The sequence below is a fragment of the Grammomys surdaster genome, unplaced genomic scaffold, assembly GCF_004785775.1.
Source record: "Grammomys surdaster isolate TR1022 unplaced genomic scaffold, NIH_TR_1.0 127, whole genome shotgun sequence".
Classification (NCBI taxonomy): Eukaryota; Metazoa; Chordata; class Mammalia; order Rodentia; family Muridae; genus Grammomys; species Grammomys surdaster.
In genome coordinates this window covers 4,940,543-4,950,800 of record NW_021604585.1, presented here as the reverse complement: position 1 = coordinate 4,950,800, position 10,258 = coordinate 4,940,543, and the positions used below count along the sequence as shown (strand labels likewise).

The window sequence follows — 10,258 nt, the reverse complement described above, 5'->3', positions numbered from 1 at the left end:
ACACACACACACACACACACACACACACACACACACACACACACACACACAGAGAGAGAGAGAGAGAGAGAGAGAGAGAGAGAGAGAGAGAGAGAGAGGTGATGTAGGGTTTTTGTTGTTTGTTTAGTTTGGTTTTGTTTGAGGCAGGATCTCTTCAAAGCCCCAGGTGTCCTAGAAACTCATTATGTAGACCAGGCTGGCCTTGAACTAAGATCCACTTGCCTCTGCTTCCCCAGTGCTGGGACTAAAGGTGTATGCCACTACTCCCACCTATCCTATGTAATTTGAAAGTGTTTTTATTAATTGAGATTTTCATAACATATATTTTGATCAATTCACACCTCATTTTTCCCTCCCAAGTTTTCTCAGATCAACCCCTATCTCCTTATACGTCCCTTAACTTCAGTCTCTCTTTTAAAAAATGTCCTATCAACTTCAGTTTGTGCTGCTCCAATACTCCTGGGTGTATGGCCATCCTCTTGATCACCCTTCACTTACCAGGAGCCACGACCTTAAAGAAAATGGACTTTTCCTCCCCTAGAAGCTACCAGCCGTCGATAACTCCTCTGTTAGGATTGGAACTCCTTCTCACTCCATGTAGACTGTTAACTGGCTTGGTTTTGTGCAGACATCCACAGCTGCTCTGCGTTTGAGTACATGGTCCTGCCATGTCCAGAAGACAGTTTTACTCTGGTCTTCTCTGATGCCTGGCTTTTAGAATCTTTCTGTCCTCCCCCTTTCCTGAATGATCCCTGGTCTTTGGGGAGGGAGGTTGATATAGGTATTCCATTTGTAGCTGAACACCCCACAAACAACTCTCTGCACTTCTGACAATTTTTCATTAAAAACAAGATGAAAAACTATTGAGTGTGTGTGCATGCATGTGCATTCCATATAACACCTGTGGATGTCAGAGAATTATTTTCTGGAATCAGTTCTCTCCTTCCACTGTGTGGATCCTAGAGTTTGGACTCAGTCAGGCTTGGTAATAAGCATCTTTAACTGCTTAACTGTCTTGCCACCACCCCAACACTCACTTTTAAAGAGTCTCATGAAGCCCATGCTGGCTTTAAACTTGAGGATGCTCTTGAAGTCTTGGTTGCTACTGCTTACACTTCCTAAGTGCACGGATTATGAGCCAGTGCCACCACTTGTTGTTGTATGCGCTTTTAGGGATTAGGAGCAAGGACCCTTTGAGTGCTAGGCAAGTGCTCTACCAACTGAGCTGTATCCATGGGCCCTAATCTGTTCTTTGTTCGAAAAGAGAACAGATGCCTATTCTGAGAGCATTTAACAATTTTAAAGTTATGTTTATTAATTTTTTGTGCATGCATGTATATATGGACACATGTATTCCATAGCACACATGTAGAGGTTGGAAGACAGATTACAGAGAGCCATGTGGGCTTCAAGGACTAAATTAAGATTGTCAGGTTTGTGGAAAATGCCTTTCCCTCACTAGCCAACTTGCTGGCCCTCTGAGAACATTTTCATAAAGCTGTTAGTAGGGTTTTCTCACTGCTAAAGAAGAACATGGGTCAAAAGATACAGATCCAAGTGTAATTGGGTCTTCTATTTCCACTTCTCATTTGTGCTTTTTGTGTATGCACACATGGGTGTGTGTCTGTGCGTGCATATGCGCGTGCGCGCGCACACACACACGCACACGCACACACACACACACACACACACTTACACATTTGCATGTGCAGGACCGAGGTCAACTTTGGTTATGTTTCTTCATCTTGCTATTTGAGACAGATTCTCTCACAGGGTTCCAGGACCTAGCAGCAAGCTAGGCAGGAAGTCTGTCTGTCTGTCTGTCTGTCTGTCCGTCCCAGGAATCCTGCCTTTCTGCCTCCCCAGCATAGGTTACAGATGAGCACTATCATGCATGGCTTTCCTGTGATGGGGATGGAACCTGGGTCCTCATGATTGTGTGGAAAGCGCTTTCCCAGCTGAACTGTCTCTCCAGCATTGCTGTACTGGTTGGCATTATTTCATTTGGTTGGTTTTCCAAGTTTCTTTGACTAAGCAACTTTGAGGCCTAAACCAAAATAAAACAAAAACAGAACAAATAAAAAACAAAACCCACAAGCAACTATGCTTCAAACACCAACGATGTCAGCATGAAATAAATAGACTGACATTTCTGCTTTGAAATCTTTTAGTAAACAAATTTAAACTAACTGAAAACTTGTGGCTTCACTTTGTAAGGGCAAGTTCGACCTTTCTCAGTGATTTTTGGATATTAAGGATGCACTGGGGTGTTTTGGGCTAAATGTTGCTTTAACCTACAGATAGCTCTTAGGATTTAGTCAGTCTTCAGCAAGCAAAGGCACTTGTGTTGTGCTTTCAGACATGAGATCTGGTGGTACTTACCGTGTCTCCTACCTATGTGTGATGGTAACAAGAACACTGTTGTCTTGTTCTTTTGAGTTTACTTTTGAAGTAACTTTCACAGAGAATTCCTGTTGCCTAGAAATTGATGACAGACTCACACCATTTCCTCTTTTTTTCTTAGACGTTCCAACCTCAGAGCAGCCTGAACTGTTCCTAAAGAAACTTCAGCAGTGCTGTGTCATTTTTGACTTCATGGACACGCTATCTGATCTTAAAATGAAAGAATACAAGCGCTCCACTCTTAATGAACTGGTGGACTACATTACAATAAGCAGAGGCTGTCTGACAGAGCAGACTTACCCTGAAGTAGTTAGAATGGTGAGTTTCCTTTTTCGCCGCTGACACTTTTAAGCATCTTCCATAGCCACTCATGGGTGTATTGATTGCAGTGAGGTCACCGAGGTCTCCTCCACAAACAAGAACCAGCCTCCTGAGAGCTAGATGCAAGCCGTCAGCGCTGCACTAGGAAGTGAAGAGCATGGTCTCATGGCGATGAAACCCAGACCGTCCGTCCCATCGACTGCATCGGTGAAGGAGTGACCTCAGAGCGGGAAGCTGAGGGCCAGGGTGCCATGGAGCTCCACAAAGTCACAAGAGAATCAACCAGTTCTAGATCTGATTGAAACGATTCAAGCCTGTTGAGTGTCTTAACTCACACTGCCTCTACATTGTGGCGTATTAGAAATGGCATCATACTTAATAAAGCTATGACATAGGGAATCTAGTTAAGGCCTCTCTTGGCTTTATAATGAATTTTTCTCTTTGTAATTTCCTTGAAATCAGGAATAACGCCTTTTATGGTGTTAGAACAATAGCACTGTGTGTGGTCCTTAGGAATTATAGGAAGAAACATTATTTGTATAATACATGCAATTATTGTGTCAATAATTACATTAGCTTTTAAAAAATTGAGCCGAAATATGACCCTTAGGTTTCTGTGATGTGGTTGCTTTCCTTAGCATCCTAGAAGATTATATTGAGAGGCTGTTGTTTGGGGGAGGACATCGGGAAGAATGGAGGGAGCAATGCAACTAAGGGTTTAAGGGGCTGAGCATCATTGGGAACCCATTAGAGGAACAGGCACAAAGAATGCCTGCTCACCATCTGCGAGGACTTTGAGAGATGAGCTTGCAAGTGATTGGTGTGTAGGATCCATATGCACATCTGCAGGGGAATGAAAACAGATATATATGGCGGTACATATATGTGTATTGGGTTTGTTTTATTTTTCAGGAGTCTATTATCAAATGTTTTGTAAGTTGACTGTTACTAATGTTGCTTCTGAGTAGTAGTTTTCAACAAAGAGCACGCATGTCTCACGGGACGTTTGGCAATGTCCGGAGCCATTTTTGGTAGTCACGGCTATATGGGAGAAGAGTATGTCCAACGTCTACTGGGCGGAAGTTACAGACATAATGCTAGTAAGCATTTTAAAAGAGAGCAAGAAGCTGCACAAGAACAGTTGACCTAGTCTTCGATAGTAGCAGTTACACTGTTGAACAGTCCTGCTTCTGAGTGTAGGGTCTTCCTAATCTCCCAGCCAAACGTTTAGCATCTTCTCTTGCCCACCTGTGCTCTGCAGAGCATGCTCTCTGGGCGTTAGCTTACCTGTGTGTTCAGAGATACCCAGTCTATAGCTTTCTTCTGTGATCTTCTGTGAGAGTAGAAGCATATGCTGCTATATTTGCATTATTTTTGTAAACACACTAATGATGTCTGCACCATATTCCATCCTTTAGCAGTTTTCAATATGTAGAAAGCTACATTGTTTATAGCTACTCAGTATTTTATTGGATAAATGTATTGTGTTTAACCATCGTCTTATAGATGGCCTTGTAAGCCCATTAGTTTATCCTTTTATAAGAACATCTGTATGTTAAATGATTTTTTTAAAAAAAAAGATTATGGGCTTTTACTTTTCACAACAAAATTGAGTACAGAGCTTTCCCATTTGCCTCAGTTCCGAGTCGTATGTGGCCTCTGCTCTCACCATCTCCAGTGGCACATTTTCAAAACTGACCAACTCCACTGGAGCACTGTAGTCACCCAGAGTCTATAGTTTGCTTCAGGGTTCATGTTTGATGCTATGCATTCTTTGGATTTGGGTAAAAGTCCATTGACAAAATGCATCATACAGTATCACACAGAGGAGCTTCATGCTGCCCTTCTCTCTTAAGAACCAATGAACTTGTCCTTGACTTCATAGCGCTTTTCTAAGACATGATAGCTGCCCTCTTCACATTGGCTTCCTTAAAGTCTTTTCATTCTTGTTTTGATTTTTGAGATGGGATTGATTATAGTAGCACAGGTTAGCCTGGGCATTGTTATGTAGCCCAGGCTGATCTTCAGCTCTCAGCATTTCTGCATCAGTGTCCCTAGTGCTGGGATTGCAGATGGGAACCATCATACTCAAGCCAGTTCAGTATTAGTGCTCAGTAGTATTCCAGTGTCTGAGTAGGTCACAGCCCTTTCATTTACCTGCGAAGTTAGTTTCACCCATATTTTGGCAGTTATAACTAGAGCACCTCTGGAATTCTGCACACTTGTGTGGGACATACATTTTCAGCTACTTTGGATAGATAGTGAGGACTGTAATTCATGGGTCTTACCTTAAGTATTTATAAGTCACTGACAAACTTCATGTCCAGAGTGGCTATACTATTTGGCATCCTACCAGAAATGAGCGTTCATTGCCCCATAGCTTTATCAGCATTTGCTCTCCCTCCCTTCCCATTTCACCCCTTCATGTAGGATCTGGTCCCTAATTCTTATTCTCATTTTCCCCAGTGGGCTGGCGTACAGGGCCACTGTTTCTGACAAACACAGGACTTTCTCCTTCCTTTAGTTCCTCTGCTTCTTGGCAGTCCACTCATATGGAAGATGCTGCTTTTATTCTTCCACACATGCATCTAATATTTCCAGTTAAGAGCTGAGTATCCTAGAGAGGAACTGTCCCACATGTCTTCGTAGGCTCTGGAATGCCTCTTAGCTGAGCCTAACTGATTTCAGGCTCTGAAATTATGATGAAGATAGTCTATCATTCAATTATATCTCGTCATTAAACCTGGTATTTAGCATAATGTAAAAATGTCTTCCATTTTTGTGAATCAGCTTATCCTAAACCAGCTTTAGTTTCCTAAGAGAGTCCATTGTTTTGTGGCCTACATTCCCCTTTGCCTTTAAGCCATTTATATTTGTTTTAAGACATTCTTGAGCCCCACTTTAGGCAACTTTGAATATGTAGCATCTTTACTTGAAAGTCAGTTGTATATTTACTTTTATATGTAATTTATAAAATTTGTTAGCTACTCATTTGCTATGGTTCTTATGTAATCTGGGCTATTTATAGAACTGATGTTAGAATAGAAAGTGAGCCTTCCTAGGCCCAAGGGCCACTTTTGGCCACACTCACTTGCTTTGTCACTGAATTACTTATCTCTGGGGTCCTCAGTTTTGTATGATGCTGAGAGCCTTTCCTAAATAAATGACTGTTCTGTGTGTACATTGGTGTTCTGAATACTCTAGCATGTGTGTACAGGCTAACTGTGCTTATTGCTTTGTAAGAGGGTTTAGACTGAAAGGACACCTTGGTACTCCCCACAACCCCAAGGCCACCCTATTTTGCCACCTCTAAGGACTTTATGTTCACAAATTCTAGTCCTGCTTATCTCCCTGTGTCATAACTTTCTTGGGGGAGAGAGGGTTGTGAAGATAGCAATAATGTTTGTAAATCTCCTAGAATAATCTCTAACTCATGGCAAACGTTTAGTGAATAAAATAGCATTGTTATGCTTTGCTATTAGATACTTGAGTTTGCATGGTCCATGCTTGTAGAGTTTACATTCTCTATCAGCTAGATGTATTGTTTTATTGCCTCAGTTTCTCTCAAATTCTGTAGCTCAAGGATGATCCTGCCTGGTGAGTAGTCACTGTCCCTACCTGCTCCTCTTTCTTGTTATTGTGAAATGAAACTACTTCACCAGAATGAGGAAGTGGTAGTGTTTGTAATGAAATGCTAATGAAATATGCAAGATGGTTTTGAAAACAAGAATGAGTAATGAATCAGAATGACATGTATATTGTCAGCCTAAATACCAAAAGTTTAGTCAACTTGTTGGGACCTGTACTTAGAGGGTTGGTTTTCTTGTGAGGGGCAATGAAGTAGAGAGAAAGTAAGATATGAATTGGGGAAACCTTTTTTATCTTCTAAGCTAAGTCTGGGTACCACCCACAGGCTACTAGAAGGAAGGAAAAACATTTTATATGTAAATACAGTCAACAATATAACATACAATTTTCCTTCAGGAGAAGAGAAACTTTATAAGGGAAAGAGCCTTAGGGAGAGCACGTGGAAGTTACTGTTCTTATTACTCATCTTAACTAGCGATGAGACTTTGGTAACTCATTTTTCTTTCAAGCTTCAGTTTCTCCTATTGTTAATGGAGGGAGCTGATGATATCTCAGATCCGTCCAGTTCTGAAATGGATGGCTTTTGATCAACACTATTCAAGTTACTTAGAATAGCTTTCTCAAGGTTTACTAATCACATTCCAAAGCAGTTGGTTACTTAGGTAAGTGGTTGTTTTGTAATTTTGTGGTGTCTTTTCTAATGGAAAAGGTATCAGGACCTTAACTTGCTTTGGATCTTGCTATATTGCATTCTATAATGTCTGTCTGTAGGGTCAAGCTTTTGCCTTTATGGCGTATATATATCAAACACACACACACACCCCGTACTAATACTAATTCGTCTTCTTGGCACTATTGCATGTATCCATTTGAAATATTTCTTAGAATTTTTTGATCTTCAAATAACATATTCATACTTGTTTATGTATAAATTTGAACTGTTTACTTTATATTCTTTTTATTTGCATGTCTTTTCTAAAAATAATTCATTTGAGGTACTCCAGATGTGGGATGTGGTCTTGTCGGCGAGAGCATCAGCTTTGTTAATTCTAGGTAGTATTTATTGAATGACTTAATGCCATGCTTTTACTTTAAAAAAAAAAATGGTGGTGTTGAGTGTTAATCCCAGGACATTATGAATTCTAGGTGAACACTGATCTGTATTCCCAGCCTTTGGTTAGTTTGTTTGAGACAGGACTTTTGTGTGTAGTGTAGCCTGGCCAAGAACTTTCTCTGTAGCCTAAGCCAGTCTCAGTTTATGATCTCCATGCCATAGCTTCTTTCCTGAGTACCAAGATTATGTGCATATGGTACCATATCCAGCTTATATGCTTATTTTTTGATGACTAAAAAAGATGGTTGTTTTCTGCCAACTGTAGAAAGTGTAATGTGGACAAATTAAAAGATGTCATACTAATAGAATTATTTATGAGGTAAGGAAGAGAGAAGGTTTGCTAGGGTGTGTGTTCATGTCAGACTACCCAGAATGTATAAAGCCTTAATAGGTTATGAAAAGCTTTCCTAGGTGGCTAAGCTCCCAGTGAGTTCTGAAACCACTTACATACAAGGGGATGTACGGTGCTGTGTTGTTGTAGCATCAACAGTGTGTGTTTGTGTGCGTGTGTGCCTGTCTCTGTGTGTGTGGGCATGCCCTTACAGTGGGAACATGCTAATTTCGGAAGCTGAGCGTGTTAATAATGCGTGGCAGTTTGTGCAAGTACCTTATAGGAAGTGGAGGCCCACTGCAGGCCTGAGGTAGAGGAGTGATGGCGGTGTTGAGATTTTCATGGCAGTAGAACAGACGGTGTGGTGAAGGCAGAATCAGTAGTAGAGTGTGATGTTAGAGAAGACATACAGCCCTAAGCCAAGAGCCAGAGTGATGTGGTAGAGAAGGAAGGAAGGAAGGAAGGAAGGAAGGAAGGAAGGGAGGGTTAACCTTTGAGATCCATCTGAAACTGCAGGTGGAGCCACTTTCTGTTCTTTGGCTGTTTTGGGAGAGGAGGGAGATTAGATGGCTGTGGTGTATGGCCCTTGTGGTGTGAGGTGGCTGTGGCCCTTGTGCTTCTGTTAAGGTACAGCAGTAGGAAGAACAGGCTTTGATTGGAAGTTGAGTTTTTGCTATGGTTGTTGATTGAAGCCAAATATAAAAAAGGTACATATAGAACTGGTTGTTGCCAGCATGGAGGCGGGCAGCAGGCAGGGACAGAGATGAGGCTCCATGCTGTCTGTGCTATGGTCTAGGTGGAATGAGGAAGTTGAGACCATGGTGACACAGTGATTTCTCAGACTGCAGTGGGACCTAGGATATGCTATGCTACCATTTGAGTAAAATCTTACCATTTTTCTGTAAAAAAAAAAAACCCAAAAACCCACAACTTTATCATATGGTTACTGCTGTTATCATTTTTATATTTTGTCTTTATGACTTGACAAGTCTTGGTTTCAAGCCCACATTATTCCCAGTGTGTGAGTAAATCTCTGAATACTGTAGATTGAGGATATGTAAGTTTCAGAATTATTGTAACTTTAGTATAAATTATATTGAAAAGTCTCTTATTTCTATTGAAATCTTTGAGTCCTTCATATTATTTCTCAGCCATTGCTAATATTTTCTTCTGCTTTCATATTATATCATGTCGCTTAGTTATCTAAATGCTCATTTTAAAAATATATATTCTTTGATTTAACTGAAAATCAAAGCTCTGATTAGCCTCTTAATAGAATAATATGGTTTTGTGGAGAATTAGAAATTCTCCATTAAGGTCTTCAAAGTCTGCCTATACATAGGTTAGGATGCTTTGCTAACTTTACTGTGTATCTTGTTGACTGAATGATAGAGGATTTCTTGTTATTAATATAGCATTGACTAATGTAGCATTGGGAAGGGTAAGAAACAGGAGAATGTAAGAACTTGTCATTTGTCATGTTCTTGCATTTGATAAGAGAACGTAATTATATCCTGGCTAGAGTTTGCTTTGTAGGTATATGAGAGAGGTGTTTGCTGACTGAAGGTACTGGGAAATTTTGAGAATGGGTGAGTTCAAGATGCTTGTATAGAAGCACCTCAGAAAGAAGACCTCAGAAGCAGGTTAGAAATGCACACATTCTTGGTACACAGGAGAGAGCTTATGGTTATAATATTGAAGGTCACCAAAAGACAATTTTAGAAAGAGCAGGAAGAACTGACTAGGCAAGGCCAGAGGCAGATGTTAGCGTTTGCCGTTTGTCAGAGGAACAGAAGCTGTCATCTTGTGCTTCTCTGGTTAATGTTCCTTTGAGTCACTGAGCTCTCTGATATTGACTGCAGTTTTTTCTTTTTTTTAAGATTGATTGATTGATTGATTAATTGATTGATTGTATATGAGTACACTGTCGCTCTCTCAGACACACCAGCAGAGGGCATCGGATCCCATTACAGATGGTTGAGCCACCATGTGGTTGCTGGGAATTGAACTCAGGACTTCTGGAAGAGCAGTCAGTGCTCTTAACCGCTGAGCCACCTCTCCAGCCCAACTGCAATTTTTCTGTGTGTGTATGTTCTATGTCTGCCCCTCCCCCACCCTCCCGTGGAAGGAAAGAGTCCCAAATAGCTTAAATTTGATTTTGCCATATGCACATTAACTGTCTATATTAGATGCCTAGGTGAGAGCTTCTATGAGAGAAGCTGTCTCTTCAGCTTATATCAGCAACTAAAGCTGTTAAATACAGTTGTCAGAATGACTTCACCAGTGGAATCGCCTGGGCCTGGCCCTGCTCTGTGAAGAGGTTATTCTCTTCTCCTTTGCTGGGGATTGAACTCAGGGCCTTGTTCATGTTAGACATGTACTTTCCCCACTGAAACTGTACCTACAGCTCACATGGGAAGACTTTTGGTCATGTATTCAATATTGCAAACACACACACACACACACACACACACACACACACACACACACACACACACACA

General features: G+C 41.0%; 1 protein-coding gene across 1 annotated transcript in view; it reads left to right on the top strand.

Annotated features, from left to right (window-relative positions):
* The window catches only part of Ppp2r5e (protein phosphatase 2 regulatory subunit B'epsilon), a 145,013-nt gene that overhangs the window by 74,753 nt on the left and 60,002 nt on the right, over nt 1-10,258 (top strand). Inside the window, exon 3 of the mRNA XM_028789131.1 lies at nt 2,525-2,721. Within this exon, the coding sequence (XP_028644964.1) occupies nt 2,525-2,721 (197 nt within the window). The remainder of the gene's footprint in view (nt 1-2,524; nt 2,722-10,258) is intronic.